Raw genomic sequence first — 17869 nt, forward strand, 5'->3', positions numbered from 1 at the left:
CACTGGCTGTTGGTGTTTTTGAAGTCAACCTCCAGTCCCTCCCCACTCCTGGGAGGTGTCTGGATGAGATGGAGCTGAAAATTCTAATCCTCTAATCACATGGTTGGTTCCCCAGGCAACCAGCCCACATCCTGAGGCTTTCCAGGAGCCTCAGCTCATTAGTATACAAAATGACACATCATTTTAAAGATTCCAAGTTTGTCCTTCCTGCCTGCCTCCCTTTCTCTGTTCCTCCCTTCCTTCTGCACCACGTGTCAGGAGGGATCTTAGTTCCCCAACCTGGGATCGAACTAGTTCCCCTGGCTTCAGAACTTCAGGGTAGTCCTTCTAAGGGTTTTTGGAGCTGTGTGCTGGAAAATGGGGTTAGAAATTAAACATATATTTATTATATCACATCCTACAACTCCACTTCTGAGTATATACCCAAAAGAATTGAAAGCAGGATCTAGTAGCAGCATTGTTTACGGTAACCAGGTGGAAACAAGCCATGCATTCATTGATGGATGCATGGTTAGAAAAATGTGGTATATACATACAGTGGAATACTATTCAGCCTTAAAAGGGAAGGGAATTCTGACACACGCTACAGCATAGATGACAATGGAGGATACTTGACCAAGTGAGATAAGCAAGTCACTAAAAGACAAATACTATATGAGTCCACTTGTAAAAGTCACCTAAAATAATCAAGTTCCTTGAGACAACAGATAGAAAGGTGGTTGTCAAGAGCTGGGAGGGAGGGAAGTGGGGACTTGTTGTTTAATGGGTACCGAAATTTAGTTTTACAGAATGAAGAGTTCTGGAGTCTGGAGTCAATACTGCTGAACTGTGTCGTTAAAAATGGTGTAGATGTAAATTTTATGTTCTATGTATTTTATTTTATCTCAATTGAAAATTTAAAAGAAACAATAACCACAATGAAACATTAGAAGGTAGAAAAGGAGATTTGTTTTTAGCAGGCAAGGAATAACCTGATCTCTTCCTGGTGTCTTGCAGGCCTGGTGTTTCCTTGACCATGCAGGCGTTTTCCGAAGAAGAGAGGAAGCAGTGGTTGGAAGTTCTGGGTGGAAAAGAAGCTGTAAGATATAACCAGTGGTTGAGTTTTATTTCAAGTCCGCTAGAGTTGACTTCCGTTCATTTTCATGTTATTTTTGCTTTATAGTATATGAAGAAAAGTTCCCTGCTGAAGCTGGTGTCTGAATTCCTCCTGGAAGCATTTGGTAGTCTAGAAATTTGGTTTGAGGGAGCAGCGGCGCACTAGAGACTGGCATATCGTTATTTTTTATTTTTCTTGACTTTGCTGCTCAGGTTCGCTTTGCTTGAGGAAGTCATCTAAATTCTCAATTTCTTCTTCCCTACCTGTGAAAGTACTTTGGGTGATGAACACAATAAATGCTTGCAATTCATTTTGATCTCAGTGGAGATGGAACGGTAAATGTGAGGCTGTTCAGGCAATATTACAAGTGACTGCTCTACTTATTTGCTTGATTTAACAATTTCTGGTTTAGCCTAATGAGCCACAGTGTGCAGTGTTAGGTAGCCTTAGTGAATGGGCCTCTGTGTTCAGATTGGTTTGAGGAATAAATTAAAGGCAGTGATAGCAATCCAGAGGCATGGGACTTCAGTCTGTTTGCCACTTTATTCAGGCACTGCCTTCCTCTCAGAGGACTGGTGGCATCTGGGAGTTGAGAACTGGGCAGGTCACATATTGAATGGGGGACTTAGCAAGGATAATTATAGAAAGCCCCATAGGACTGGTTTAAACCAACTCTACTTAAAGTATTGTGACTCATAACCAGCTGCCAGTGCAGGTACCAGGTAGGCTTATGTGGCAAGCATTTGGCATTTCAGCAGGATTTAAAAAGAGGGATAGGAAAAAAAAATAAAAAAATAAAAAGAGGGATAGAGCACAGTAGAAGAGGGGTCATATATAGTAAAAAGAGAGGTGTCAAAAAAGAGCTTATGAGATGGGCAGAAGATAATGTTATCTGATGGCAGTGGGCGGCCCTGAGAATATAAGAAATAGGGCAGAGAGGATGGGCAGCAACACATGTAGCAGTCTTGACGTGGTGTTTGAAACATGGAAGCCCAAATTACATATTTTAGAAATAGATCCTGTATAAGAAAATGTATCATCCTTGGAGGAAAAAAGCAGTAATCAGATATGTGTATCATTTTTTTATACTTGATCTACATTTAGCTTCCGTGATTTTAGTTCTATTTATTCTTAATTTGTCCTTGAAATTTTTAGCTAGGAGTGAAGAGTACTTTCAGCATTGGTAGCTGCTGAGATCCAAAACAGTTTGTCCTAATCCTTTCTAGTAAAGGCACTGACCTAGACTTGTCCCCCCAGAGAGTCAAGAAATGCTTTGGAAAGTGAGTTTGCCTATTTGCATAGCAAAATGGTCATATGGCTAAGTCATGAGGAAATAAGTCTATTGCCAAAGGCAGTGTAACCTTGACACATACATCCTCTCCTTTAAAGTAAAAATGCCAGGTAATTAATTTGAGATATACAGATAAAGGCAAGTCTGCATAAAGAAAATAAACATTCAGCTATGTATTTAGGTAAGGGCAGTGAAGGCATTTCATAATTTTTTTCAGGTGACGTATGTGCCTTGAAGATAATGGGGCAGCACTAGAATTCTCAGAGGCAGCCTGGGATCATTACCTCGATATTTCAGATGTGGTTATTGAGATTATGGCAGGAGTCATGTCTTTAAGTAAACAGCAGATTTTAGCAATGGTGAATAAATGATCTTCATCTTCTTAATTAGAATGCGGCAATTTGAGTATTTCAAATTTATATGAACTTTCAGTCCTTGCCCTTCATATTATTTTTGCTACTTTGGCAATGCCTTGGAGAGAGGCCAAGGAGACTCAGAGCCCTCCTTTTTGTTACCTGTCTTTGTCTTTGGACCCATGATAGTGATTAACCAATGTCACTGTATTTTTTGGATAGTCCCTAAGTGTGCCTACTACAATAGACTCATTTTTATGGATTTGCTGAAAATATTGTTTCCCCTTTTTCTCTTTTACTAGCTGTTCCCTAGTTTTAATAGAGCCATCATCCCAAGACCAGAAGGAAGTAAGTGCTAATGTATAAAAATGACTGTTGTCTCCCTTTCTCATGAGTTACTGTTTTTATTACTGATGTCAAACTGTTGCTGGGTGCTTGCCGTCTGTACTCTGTTAGTCCGCTGAATGGTAGATGTCTTATCCCCTGAGGCCCTCTTCAGACTTTTCTTGACTGCTGAAACTCGCCTTGATCTTTCCCATCTCTGAGTCTTTTCCTTTCTAGTCTTCCTCTACGAAAACCAAAATACTTTATCATTGACTTCGGTATTTGTTTTTATAGCCATAAATGAATGCACAAGAGTTTCAGGTATGCATCTGTAAGCTTCCTAAGTTGTAAACTCCCGTGGGTAGGAACTCTGCATCAGGTCCTCTGCTCCCAACCCCTCTCCCCTCCACACTTGGCATCCTTGATCCTTCCAGTCTGCCGGGCGTGGGCTGTACAAATAGTTTAGCATTACACCTTAGAAAACAAACAACAGCCAAATGCATTCAGATGTTCTAGGACAACGATCTTCCCTTGCATGGTATGTACTAGAGGAAAAGGAAATCCTCTCTGTCTCTGACTCTTGATTTTAACTGAGAGAAGGTGAAGATGTGATCAAATTTGCTGGATTCCTTATGAATCTACTTTTCATTTCTTTGGAAGAATGAAGCTACATTTGTCAGATGTCCTCGGTTTGGAGACATGGTTAAATAAGCCATGATTTCAAAGTGCTTATGGTGTGTGTATCGCTTACCCTGGCACTGGAAATGGACCAGGTGCCTCGCAAGATTGTCAGTCATGGAAGCACCTGCTAAAGACTTCCCTCCTTCTTGTCTTTCCCTTCTATTGTCCTTTCTTTTTCTTTCCTTTCTCCCCCTCCTTTCCCTTATCCCCTCTTTCTCTCCTCTCTTCCTTTCTTTTCTTGTTTTTACCTGAGAAATGAAAACATGTTTTGGAAAAGTAGTTTTGCTAAGCCAAAAGAAACACTTACATTTTATATAAATGTTGTGAATAGTAGATCCTTAAAAAAAAGTAAACCACTGCCTTCTTTTCCTCATTAAAATGCTCTCCAAGTTTAGCTTTAAACCTGCAAAGTTCATAAATTATTCCATGCTATCCCTTCTGAGAACCAAGGGTTAGTATTCCTGCTTCTGAGTTCTAAATATGGAATAAAGCATTCACTTTCCCTGAGTGTATTTTTGAAAAAAGAATTGTCTTTTATTAGGGTCCTCAAATACGTCAGCCTAATCAATGGCAAAGTATTCATGTTAGAAAAAATATAAAATTGTATTTTCAAAATAATCTTTTTTTGCTACATGAATCTTCTTTTAAATTCATTATGAAAATAATAAAATATTAAACATTTAGAGCATGGTATAAAGTGTGAAAAAAGTTTCTAGCTCATCATTCAAATACTATTTTTAAGAGTGTCTAAGAATTTTTTCCTCCTAGATTAAAAAAGAAAAGTTTTGTGTTACTTCCCCAGCTTGTTAAGTAATTTAAGAACTTTCACTCATGTCTATAATTAAAAAACAAACCTAAGTTGTTGGAATTTGGGCTAAAACATTAACTATTTCTAGATAGCTTCCTCTAAAGATTAGTTGTAATCACTTTTTTTTTCACTATTTAAACTATTATTTTTGTTAACAGCTAGTTTAAATGATAAATTTATTTATCTATGTTGGTAATGTTAGTCATATATTGGTAATGTTAGTCATGTCCAACTCTTTGTGACCCCGTGGACTGTAGCTCACCAGGCTTCACTGTCCATGGGGATTCTCCAGGCAAGAATACTGGAGTGGGTTGCCATGCTCTCCTCCAGGGGATCTTCCCAACCCAGGGATCAAACCCAGGTCTCCTTTCTGCAGGCGGATTCTTTACCGTCTGAGCCACCAAGGAAGTATCTGTTGCTAATGAAGGTCCTGATACTACAAATGCTCCTCTTCTGTGAAATTCTCATTTACATTATTTAAACAGGGAGTGCATGGCATTTAGTTTTCTTTTTTTGAAGAGGGAAATAGAAAGTATATTGGACCTAAATAATTTTGTCTTATTTTTGTCAGCAAGAAAAATGTGAGTATTTGCACCTTTAATATTTTACAACTGTATTTCTTTTAGGTGCACAATTGGATAAGATGGGATTCACAATTCTTAGAAAATGCATCCGTGCAGTTGAAACACGAGGTAACTTGATTGAATTGTTTTATTCATGAGAGGCTATAGGTATGTAAAATCTTAGGGGCGTTTCAAATGCTTTTTGCTTGGTTAAGTAGAATGAAATATTTTAATGCAAAATACACCTTCTAGGCATCAGAGATTCAGTTATTCATTTACTGTGAGCGGGGTTAGGGGAGGAGGGTGGTGGGGGTTCCTTTTTATTTACACATTTCTTCCTTGTGTTGAAACCCGAAGTCAGTAGAAGAATCAGCAGTGCTGGACTTGGACAATCAGACTTAATTGCTTCTTGTTTACACACTAGTAAGGCATTTCCATCTTCACTTGTCTTGTTAGCTTCCAGTTTAAAAATCAGCATCACTGAGATATCTTTTATGTATGGTAAAATTCATTGATTTTAGCTGTAAATTGATAACTTTTGATGAATGTGTTATAGTTGTGTAGCTATCACCACTGTCATAGAAGATTTCTATCTCCCCCCAAAATTCCTTTGCGCCCCTTCTCAGCCTACACGCCATCCTTGGCCCTTGGCAACTACTGGACTGCTTTTTATCACTTTAGTTCTTTTTATTTTTTTGAAAAGCTTTTTATATGAATGGAGTTATGCAGTCTATACTCTTTTGAGTCTGGCCTCTTGTTTAGCATAACGCCGCTGAGATTCGTCTTGCTGGGTGTACTCTTGTGTGCCAGCATGCTAAGTTGCTCCAGTCGTATCCCACGCTTTGCGACCCCATGGACTGCAGCCAGTCAGGCTCCTCTGTCCATAGGATTATCCAGGCGAGAATACTGGGGTGGGTTGCCATCTCCTTCTCCAGGGGATCTTCCCGACCCAGGAATTGAGCCCACATCTCTTACATCTCCTGCATTGGCCAGCAGGTTCTTTACCACTAGCAACACCTAGGTGTCCTCTTAGTGCTTTTGTTTTATTGCCAGGCAGTATTTCATTTTATGGATATACTGCATTTTGTTTATTCATCCACCTGTTGGTAATATTTGAGTTGTTTCCACTTTAAACTTCAGGAAGGATAATCCCTCCCCGTTTTGGTCCCCTGACTTAAAAGTGCAAGGGTCTTTTCTTTCTAGTCCTTAAGGAAAAACAGGGCCTCGGCGCTTTGCAGCCATTGTGGCAGACTTTGGAGAAACTTAACACAATGAATTTGCAAAACAGGCTGTTTCTGGGGGCTAGATTTCTCTTTGTTTGGAGTCTAGTGAAGTATGGATAAATTGAATATTTAATTCCCTCTCATATATTGTTTATCCCAGTCCTACTCTGAATGACTTAGTGGAATGAAGCATTGCACTCACGTTTTCTGTCAAAACAAGGTCTTTGTTATAAAGCCAGGACTGCCACCTGTGAAATGAGAGTGTTGGCTAACAGATGAATACGAGCTGTTTTATGATTTGGGGATTTGCCCATCGATAATAAAAACCCAAGCCACAGAGAGCTTTTCTTCCATTCTCCCTTAACAGTGGCAGTTCAGGTGGTGACACATTTTCATTCATTTCAACCTGAACTGAGGTTGAGCTGACAAATTTCTTCTTTTTCCTAATGCTTCAAAAATTTCCAAAATGGGGATACTGTGATTTTTCATATCTCTCACTTCATCATTCATGTTTCTCTTTTTCCTGAGCTTCTTAAGAGCCTTTATGGTATCACTTGCATGGTTATTTTTTTTCTTTTAGTAAATACAATTCTTTCCACAAAGGATATAATTTATATCTACTTGTCTCTGCCTGGGCAGATAAAAATCTATCTAGAATGCTTTCTGATTAATCTGTAGTTTTATGGAGTGTTCCGTTCATTGCCTTCCCAGGTGGCGCTAGTGGTAAAGAAAGTGACTGCCGATGCAGGAGATATAAGAGTCGTGGGATTGATCCCTGGGTGGGGAAGATTCCTTGGAGGAGGGCATGTCAGTCCACTCCAGCATTCTTGCCTGGAGATAGCCCATGGACAGAAGAGCCTGGCGGGCTACAGTCCATAGCGTTGCCCAGAGTCCGACACGACTGAAGCAACTTAGCGTGCATGCACGTGTTCATTGAATGGAATATATATAGTAGACTCTGCATGTATTGGATGTATTTTATTATAAACATGTACTTTTTTTATAGAAGAATGAGTCAATATCTTTTAAGTTAGATTTTTCCCATTTAAGATAAAAAACAAAAATGCATATATTTTTCTTTTCAAATCTTTTGTCCCTCAAGGTCTTTCATTACTAAAGCCTTTTGTTTTTAATGGAGTAATAGGCTAAAAATAGAGTTAAAAGGATCAACTGTCAGATCATGTTACTCAGTATGATGAGAAACCTTGTGGAATCTCTGAGGTTTTTATCCTAAATTTGGAAGTTCCCTCAGGGAATATTGCTCTGAATGATTTCCCCTAAATCAGCTATCATGGCTATTGATTTTTTTGCTACCAATGTTGTTGCATTCCTTTTTTTTCATCAGTCAGGATAAAGCTAGTTTATGTTCCTATAACAGGAAGCTGGAAATTCTCTGCGACTTAAGACAACAAGACTTATTTCTCATTCAGACAGTTGGTAGGAGGGCTTTGCCCATCACTGCTACCTGGCTACCAGGTTCCTGGTTGCCTTGCCTGGAGGACTTTGGACCATCAAGTGAATACTCTGGCTTTGATGTGAGTTTCGTTTGCTCACAGCTAATTGGTCAGAAATGACCGCATGGCCTCACTCAACCCCAAAGAGTCTACATAGCACACCCCTACCAGGAGCCTGGAAAGCAGGCAGAGAGCCAGGAGTATCTGGTGGTAGCATTAATGACCACTGTGCGTACTTTGTGGATGTACATGCCTATGGTCCAGAGGGATTTAATGAGATCTGTTTGAAGAATTATTTCTATTCACATTTTTTCAGCATTTTAAACAAGACTATCATTTTCTCTGAAAACTACCATATCATATGCTTTGGTTAAAGCAGTTAGTATACCTTTTACCTAACATGTCTTTTAAAAATGACACCTGGCATTTTAATCAACTTTTGAAAGTCACTCAGTCGTGTCCGACCCTTTGCGACCCTGTGGACTATAGCCCTCCAGGCTCCTCTGTCCATGGGATTCTCCAGGCAAGAGTATAGGAGTGGGTAGCCATCCCTTCTCCTGGGGGTCCTCCTGACCCAGGGATGGAACTCAGGTCTGCTGCATTACAGGACGATTCTTTACCAGCTGAGCCATAGGGAAGTGGCATCAACTTTGTGTTACTTAAGTAAGTATGTACAAAGCATCAGACAAATGTCTAAAACTTACTGTAGTCCTCAGCCCCCTAAGAAAAGGTAACCTTTTTGACTGATGTGTCTGTAACACATAGTGATGTAGATAACATATGTACTATGTGACTCATATGTAGTATAATATATATTGTCCTAGATGGGACTGTTAGCGTTTACTGTCCTTTTGGCATCCTAACAAACCCCATTTCACTGTAGTATCAGCATCAGTTAACAGATCCTACTCTTCGTTTCCACAGAGCTGTTCATGAAGCTAAGGCAAGTGAGAGAGTCAGATCAACGGATGTTTCATCCATTTACCAAGTATTTGTTAATGATCTTGTACCAGCTCTTAATGGATCCAGGTCATCTGACCGCACCTGGGAGCATATTGCTTATGTTTTCCAAGTTGAAGGACTTCCTGAAGCATCTGTTCTCGAACATTGCTGTGCCATGGAATCACCTGAGATCTTTAAATAATGTTGCTGCCTAGCTCTCACCCGCAGTCAGTCTGATTTCACTGCTGTTGGGTGTGAACTAGGAAGCCGGTGTTTTCAGTGTTCCTCAGGTGATGCTAATATGTAGTAAAATTTAGGAGTCTTAATGGAAGAGTTTCTTACGTATTGGAGCAACGGAATACACAGTTGTTATCTTTATAGTGTCCTGCTGCATGGGTGACTTTCAACTTCTTTTTTAAAATAACCCAACCTAAACCCAGACAAACAACAGAAAACTTCCAAAGAAAATAGCTCCATGTTTGTTTCCTTCCCTCAGTAACAATTGATTTGTCATAGTTAAAGTGTAGTTCTCATCTGAAGCCAGTATTTATGGAGCATTCATGGGGTGAATATAGCCTTGCTCTAGGCTTTTGGGATTCATACTAAAGGTTGGTTACATGTAATGCTCAATCCATGAATGATAGATAAAACATAGATATTTGTAAGTAATTTAAATATTTCAGCTACTAAAATAAAACTGTTACAAGATTGTGTGGATGAAGAGAATTTGAATATACAGATAGATTGCTGAGTGTGTGTCTGTGTGTGTGTGTTCAAGTTGCTACATCGACTCTTGCGACCCCATGGACTGCAGCATGCCAGGCATTCCTGTCCTTCATTATCTCCTGGAGTTTGCTCAAATTGATGTCCAACCAATTTTGATGTTATAAACCATCTCATCCTCTGCCTCCCTCTTTTGCCTTCAGTTTTTCCCAGCATCAGGGTCTTTTCCAGTGATTCAGCTCTTTGCATCAGGTGGCCAAAGTATTGGAACTTTAGCATCCATCCTTCCAGTGAATATTCAGGATTGATTTCCTTTAGGATTGACTGGTTTGATCTCCTTGCAGTCCAAGGGACCCTCAAGAGCTTTTTCCAGCACCACAATTTGAAAGCATCAATTCTTTGGTGCTCAGCTTTCTTTATAGTCCAACTCTCACATCCATACATGACTACTGGAAAAGCCATAGCTTTGACTATATGGACCTTTGTTGGCAAAGTGATGTCTCTGCTTTTTAATATGCTGTCAAGGTTTGTCACAGTCTTCCTTCCAAGGAGCAAGTGTCTTTCAATTTCATGGCTGCAGTCACTGTCCACAGTGATTTTGGAACCCAGGAATGTAAAATCTGTCACTGCTTCCACTTTTTTCCCTTCTGTTTACTGTGAAGTGATGGGACCAGATGTCATGATCTTAATTTTTTGATTTTTGAGTTTTCATCTTAAATTGAAGTGTGTTTTGGAACAGCCTTCTTTGGATTTAAAGGAGTGGAAAAGTATATTTTAGCATTTAGAGAGACCTCATCAAAGACGTGGAGACAGAAAAAAGCTAAATGGAAAGGAAGCATGAAGAAGTAGAATAAAAGAAATACTCAGGTGTTTGCATTTAATTGACAAGAACCTGAATAAGCACTAGAGGGTGGTCGATAGCAGAATAGCAGGCTTAGAGAGGTAAATATGAAAGCTAGTATTAGTGGCCGTATGTGGGATGGAGGGGCTGAAGAGGCACGTGGGAGAAAGGGTGAGCTCAGGTTACTCTGGGAAAGAGTTGCTTTCTGTGGGTGATGAGATGTAAGTTCCAAAGTGGTGCAATAAAGAGAGGCCTTTCAGAAAGTTACAGGTGGGTCCAACTGTATTTACCCTTCTAGGCTTTTAGTTTCTAAAAGACTGTAACTAGGAAGTTCATTCATTCTGTCTACTCCTGCCCCGTCTGTGATGGTCAGAGAGCTAATTTTTGTACACAGTAGATTTTACTGCTCATTAAGTGTATCTGTTTCCTCTTTCTATCCTTCCCCTGAGTTGTTTTATTTCTTTTTTAAACTTTTTATTTTGCACTGGAGTATAGCCAGTTAACAATGTTGTGATAGTTTCAGGTGGACGGCAGAGGGACTCAGCCATGCATGCACATGTATCCATTCTCCCCCAAACTCCCCTCTCATTCAGCCTTTGTATTGTTTTAATCCTGAGATGTCCATGTTCCTTCATCTGGCACTTCTGTTGCCTGGTATTGTTAATTATATATTAATTTTGTTTCAGAACGTGGAGAATAATTTTATTTTGTAAATAACTTAAGAAACTGCCTCCCATGCCCAGCACCTAGTTTTTTTGGAATTGGATGATACCATGTTTTTCAGGTGCATGCACTATAAAATATGCAAAAACAAAATATAAGGCTTGCTGAAAAACTTCTTTCAGTTGCTATTTTTTAAATAGTCGTAATTTAAAACTAAATTCGTATGCCACTTTGGTTTATGAAATTTCTCTTAAAAAATTCTTCCATATGTGGATAATTTGAATATTCACTTTAATTTCTAGAGCATGGCATTAAGACGTCAGTCTAGGCAAGCTGTCAGTTATCAAATTCAGCTTTGTAACAAGCTGTGAATTCATGGGATAGAAGTAGGAAGCCACATCTAAGATATGGCAGTCTTTGAATTGTCTCACGTAAAAGTGAATTTCTCTTTCTTTAGAAAGCAAAGTTTTAGGTCTTTGGAAAAATATCCTGAAGTTGGCTTGAGGACTTTCCTGCTTCCAGAGCACTTCTAGAGCTGTATGGAGCCTTAGGATGGACCTGGTAGAAGATGATAATGTACAATTTGAGTATTAATCTTTGTGGGAGGGAAGATGCCCGAAGTAAACTTGCCACATATTTTACCAGGGTTGCACATTAATCTTAAATTACCAGGGGCCATTTACGTTGCAAAATGAAGAAAATAAAGAACTGGAAAATTTATAGCAAGTCAACTAGACTTTCTTGCTCACTGTCTCTTTTTTAATCAGAATGAGTGTGAGATGCATGTGGGTGGAGAGAGGGGACAGTTTTCTGTGGGAGGGAGCTGGAGTCTTGTGATGTCTGCATAATGCAAATACAGAGCTGAAATACTAACTCCAGGCGAGTCAGGACTGACTTTTCATTTTCTCAATTAGTAATCTTAATTGTTTTAAGAACAAGTACACTTCCAAAGCTATTAGCTTCCAAATGAGTGGTTCTGTAAAATTAATAGGGAAAAATGGTTAAACCGTCTTGCTCCCGAGTGGGAGTTTTGTGTGTTTGGCTCACGGTTGGATGAGATCCATGGGCATTTTCTTGTGAGCCTGTCTTGGCACTTGTAGCATCATGCTGGAGACCAGGGGCTCAGAAGTCAATCCTGATTAGAATCTCTTTCTCCACTTTTCTCTGAGCTCTGCAGCCCTGTAAGTGAGCTTGTTAACCTGTCTCAATTTTATCATGAGTAGGACAGGCTAACAGGAGCAAATTGTAGTGTGGTTGTGAAAATTAGCAATGGGGATTCTTGGGATATTGGCGTACATTGAGCACTTAGTAAATGTGAGTTGCTTAGAAATAAATCTATTAATTGAAGCCAGTAATCTTTAAGTGGTCCCATCATTGATGCAAGGCTCTGGGAAGACTAAGGAAGTTTATTTTTTTAATGGTAATTTACACAGGGAAGGAAACCACCTGAGTTCAGCTTGTCATGTAATGCTGTGGGACTTTTTTAACAAGCAACAAAATTATCTGGCTTGACTTTCAACCTCCGTCTCTCAGCGCCTTGTAATGGACACTTGAGCAGTTAAATGGCTCAAATGCAAGGAAGAGACCTTGCATATGGAAAAAGAAGAAGATGGCTTTAGATTATCTCAAGCTTTCCAAAAAAGAAAAAAAAGAGAGATTGTCCAGGGTAGCCTAACATTGTTGTTCAGTTGCTAAGTTGTGTCCTACTTGTTTGCGACACCATGGACTGTAGCCCACCAGGCTGCTCTATCCATGATATTCTCCAGGCAGGAATACTGGAGTGGGTTGCCATTTCCTTCTCCAGGGACCTACCTGACCCAGGAATTGAACCTACGTCTCCTGCATTGGCGGATTTTTTTACCGCTGAGACACCAGGGAAGCCCATACGTGAGAATAAACCCACAGAAATATGGATATGAAATTGTGATGATTTTTGACTTGTCCCTGATGCCACAGCTGCTCTGAGGTGGTGAGGCAGGTGGCAGCAGAGAGACACCACTAGACCTTTTCCAATGGTATTCTGATCTCTGTACAGGACCGATAAAAAAAAAAAAAAACAAAAAAGAGCCTTCCTGGAACTTCCCCAGTGGTCAGGACTCTGAGCTCACAATGCGGGGGGCATGGGTTCAGTCCCTAGTGGGGGAACTAAGATCCTGCATGCTGCATGGCACAGCCTTAAAAAAAAAAAAAAAACAAGTATCTTGAAAATAGCAACAGCCGGGTCATATGGCAGTTCTATTTCCAGTTTTTTAAGAAATCTCCACACTGTTCTCCATAGCGGCTGTACTAGTTTGCATTCCCACCAACAGTGTAAGAGGGTTCCCTTTTCTCCACACCCTCTCCAGCATTTATTGCTTGTAGACTTTTGGATAGCAGCCATCCTGACTGGCGTGTAATGGTACCTCATTGTGGTTTTGATTTGCATTTCTCTAATAATGAGTGATGTTGAGCATCTTTTCATGTGTTTGTTAGCCATCTGTATGTCTTCTTTGGAGAAATGTCTGTTTAGTTCTTTGGCCCATTTTTTGATTGGGTCATTTATTTTTCTGGAATTGACCTTCAGGAGTTGCTTGTATATTTTTGAGATTAATCCTTTGTCTGTTTCTTCATTTGCTATTATTTTCTCCCAATCTGAGGGCTGTCTTTTCACCTTGCTTATAGTTTCCTTTGTTGTGCAAAAGCTTTTAAGTTTCATTAGGTCCCATTTGTTTAGTTTTGCTTTTATTTCCAATATTCTGGGAGGTGGGTCATAGAGGATCTTGCTGTGATTTATGTCGGAGAGTGTTTTGCCTATGTTCTCCTCTAGGAGTTTTATAGTTTCTGGTCTTACATTTAGATCTTTAATCCATTTTGAGTTTATTTTTGTGTATATGACCCAGCAATCCCACTTCTGGGCATACACACTGAGGAAACCAGATCTGAAAGAGACACGTGCACCCCAATGTTCATCGCAGCACTGTTTATAATAGCCAGGACATGGAAGCAACCTAGATGCCCATCAGCAGATGAATGGATAAGGAAGCTGTGGTACATATACACCATGGAATATTACTCAGCCATTAAAAAGAATTCATTTGAACCAGTCCTAATGAGATGGATGAAGCTGGAGCCCATTATACAGAGTGAAGTAAGCCAGAAAGATAAAGAACATTACAGCATACTGACACATGTATATGGAATTTAGAAAGGTGATAACGATAACCCTATATGCAGAACAGAAAAAGAGACACAGAAATACAGAACAGACTTTTGAACTTTGTGGGAGAATGTGAGGGTGGGATATTTCAAAAGAACAGCATGTATACTATCTATGGTGAAACAGATCACCAGCCCAGGTGGGATGCACGAGACAAGTGCTCCGGCCTGGTGCACTGGGAAGACCCAGAGGAATCGGGTGGAGAGGGAGGTGGGAGGGGGGATCGGGATTGGGAATACATGTAAATCCATGGCTGATTCATATCAATGTATGACAAAACCCACTGGAAAAAAATAATAATAATAATAAAAATTAAAAAAAAAAAAAAAGTCTTTTCTACAAATAAAAAAAAAAAAAAAAAAAAGAAAATAGCAACAGCCAACTTGTGCTTTAAATCTGAGTCTCTTTTTTAATTTATGTAAGTAAAAATTTGTAGCTGCTTAAACTTGAGCTACGTGAGTGCTGAGTTTGAAGAGAAAATGACTCTTACTTAGCAGCCTATCCGTTCTAGCTTGCTGTACTACTTATCCGCTCCTGAGTGTGCACAAGTTAGATGGACTTTACTCAGCACTTTTTGGCTGTTTCTTAAAGGAAAGATATGGGGCGGGGGGAGTTGTAGAGATATGGTTCCTGTTCTTGACTATCGCCTTTAGTTTAAGGCAGTGAAGGCTCTGAGGTTTTATCTAACTTTCATGTGAACACGTTCCCTTGTAGAGTTCCATGGATGCTGGTAGAAAACTCAAGACTCCTGGATCAGGGATCAGGGACAGTTCATTACTCTCAGTAGGCAGCATCCTACATCTTGTGTTGGTGTCCTGAGCCTCAGGTCCCAAGGGCATAGCAAAGCGGGTGAGAGATATCTGCACACAGTACGTTGTGCACGGTGCTGTAGGAGACTAACTCTGAACTTTGGAGACTTGACTGTTTTGAAATGACTGGCACGTGTGCCTGCTGTTTGCTCTAGATGGACACTAGCTCTTATTTTCCAAGGCTGCAGGCAAACCTGTTCTTTGTGTCAGAGGAAGGTGCTGCCACAGTTGGTGTTCGTGCACCCTGGGGTGTTGCTGGCAGAGGTGAGTGGGTGGGGATGACTTGAGAAGATGCTCTGTAAGCAGTTGAGGCCAGTGTGTGGTAGATCCCGGGCTGGGATATTTGCCTCAGTTGCTGGCAACTGCATATTTGGGCTGCATATTTGCCTCAGTTGTGCAAGCACAGGTGACACAGTGACAGATTGGAGCAGAAGGGGACGACAGAGGATGAGATGGCTGGATGGCATCACCGACTTGATGGACATGAGTTTGAGTAAGCTCTGGGAGTTGGTGATGGACAGGGAGGCCTGGTGTGCTGCGGTTCATGGGGTCACAAAGAGTCGGACACGAGTGAGTGACTGAACTGAACTGAGAGTTGATGTGGGGAAGGGCAGGGAAGCAAAGATGGCTGGTTGGGTTGTAGAAATAATCCAGGTAAGAGGTGATGGTTTAAACTTTCCATTGGCAGAAGGAAAGAGATAATGGATTGGAAGAGAGACTCAAGAGAAAAACAGGATCTGGTGACCTGTTGGATGTGTTCAGTTCAGTCGCTCAGTCGTGTCCGACTCTTTGCGACCCCATGGACTACAGCACGCCAGAATTCCATGTCCATCACCAACTCCCAGAGCTTGCTCAAACTCATGTCCATTGAGTCGGTGATGCCATCCAGCCATCTCATCCTCTGTCGTCCCCTTCTCCTGCCTTCAATCTTTCCCAGCATCAGGGTCTTTTCCACTGAGTCAGTTCTTCGCATCAGGTGGCCAAAGTATTGGAGCTTCAGCATTAGTCCTTCCAATGAATATTCAGGACTGGGAGGTAAACAAAAGTGAAAAGTAAAACAGAAAAACAAAAACTTGGTTTCCACCCGGGTAGATAAAGACATCTTTAGCCAAGACAGAGAATTCAAGAGAAGAACTTTTGAGGGAATCTGAATTGGTTTTGGGTATCCCAAATTCAAGGTGCCATCAGAAATGGGTTGAAGGCATCCAGACAGCTGATGGGCCTCCATTTTCAGCAAGGCGAAGTTCAGAGAGGCAGAACGTCATGCAGGTAGATGATGAGGTAAGAAGAAAATGGGGCAAAGGGCAGGCTCTTTGGGGATCTTTGTGTTTAGAGGACGAGAAGAAGAAGAATGAAGGAGTCAAGAGAGTGTGATGTGGAGTAAGCCACAAGGGGAGTTATTTTATTCTTTACTGGAGCATAGTTGCTTTACGGTATTGGCTAGTTTCTGCTGTAGAGCAAAGTGAGTCAGCTCTCCAGTATACGCATAATCCCCTCTTTCTATTTCCCCCCCAGTGAGGTCATCACAGGGCACTCAGCAGAGATCCCTGTGCTGCCCAGGAGGCTCTGATCACTTTTCTGTTTTATATGTAGTGTCAGTAGTGCATGTGTCTCTTTCCCAGTCTCCCAATTCATCCCATCCCCTCTTCCCCCTTGGCGTCCATACATGTGTTCTCTATGTCTGTGTCTATTTCTGCTTTGGAAATAAGGTCATCGATACCAGTTTTTTTTTTTTTTTTTCAGATTCCACGTATATGGGTTAATATATGGTATTTGTTTTTGTCACAAGGGGATGATTGAAAGAGGAGGAAGTCAGCAGTGTCAGGTTCTAGATAGCTCAGGTGCAAGGAGGACCAAGAAACAACCCGTAGAAGTCAAGAAGTTATGAAACCGGAGAAAAATGAGGTTGTTACATTCTTATGTTTTGTCCTCACAAATCCCCCATAAGACAGTGCTATTTTTTCATTTTACATGGTCAGCTGAAGTGCAGAGCCATCATTTGACTTGTGTAGCCCTCAGAGCTAGAAAACGACAACTCAAATCCAAGACCAACTTTTTTTTTTTTTTTTAAAGATCTGCTGCTGTTAACAATAGTGAACTTGAGGAGATGGGGATTCTCTAGGCTGATCTTCTGAAGTTGTTGGAGATGAATGAGAAAAGTAGAGGACAGATTTTTTTATATTTTATTTTATTGGCGTATAGTTGATTTATAATGCTGTGTTAGCTTCGTGTGTATAGCAGAATGATTCAGTTGTACATCTACATGTATCCATTCTTTTTTAGATTTTTTTTCTCATGTAGATGATCACAGAATATTGAGTAGAGTTTTTATACAGGAGGTTATTGTTGTTCTTTAGTTGCTAAGTTCTGTCCAACTCTCTATGACCCTGTGGACTGTAGCCTACCAGCCTCCTCTGTCCATAGGATTTCCCAGGCCAGAATACTGGAGTGGGTTGCCATTTTCTTCTCCAGGGGATCTATCTGACCCAAGGATTGAATCCCCATCTCCTGCATTGGCAGGTGGATTCTTTACCACTGAGCCACTTGGGAAGCTAATGCAGTAGGTCCATGTTGATTATCTGTCTTATATATAGTAGTGTGTGTGTGTTCATTCCCAGCTCCTGATTTATCCCTCTGCCTTTGGTAACTGTAAGTGTGTTTTTGATATCTGTCAGTTTGTTTCTCTTTTGTAAATACGTTCATTTGTGTCTTTATTTTTTTAAAAAAAATTAGATACTGTCTATGAGTGATATCATATGATATTTGTTTTTGTGTCACTTCACTTAGTATATGATATCTCTAGGTCCATTCATTTTGCTGCAAATGGCATTTTCCTTTTTATGGTGGAGTAATATTCCATTGTATATATGTACCATATTTCCTTTATCCATTCCCCTGTTGG

At 40.4% G+C, this 17869-nt stretch overlaps 1 protein-coding gene across 3 annotated transcripts in view; it reads left to right on the plus strand.

Moving 5' to 3' along the window:
* ARHGAP10 (Rho GTPase activating protein 10) overlaps window positions 1-17869 on the plus strand; it is a 368778-nt gene that overhangs the window by 192666 nt on the left and 158243 nt on the right. For all 3 annotated transcript variants that reach the window (XR_009692905.1, XM_061142466.1, XM_061142467.1), the window contains exons 11-13: window positions 997-1078; window positions 3043-3088; window positions 5180-5245. Coding sequence is in view for 2 of the 3 variants with exons in the window: in XM_061142466.1 (XP_060998449.1) it covers window positions 997-1078; window positions 3043-3088; window positions 5180-5245 (194 nt within the window). In the remaining variant the exon portion in view is untranslated. The remainder of the gene's footprint in view (window positions 1-996; window positions 1079-3042; window positions 3089-5179; window positions 5246-17869) is intronic.

The sequence above is a fragment of the Dama dama genome, chromosome 5 (genome assembly GCF_033118175.1).
Source record: "Dama dama isolate Ldn47 chromosome 5, ASM3311817v1, whole genome shotgun sequence".
Lineage (NCBI taxonomy): Eukaryota > Metazoa > Chordata > Mammalia > Artiodactyla > Cervidae > Dama > Dama dama.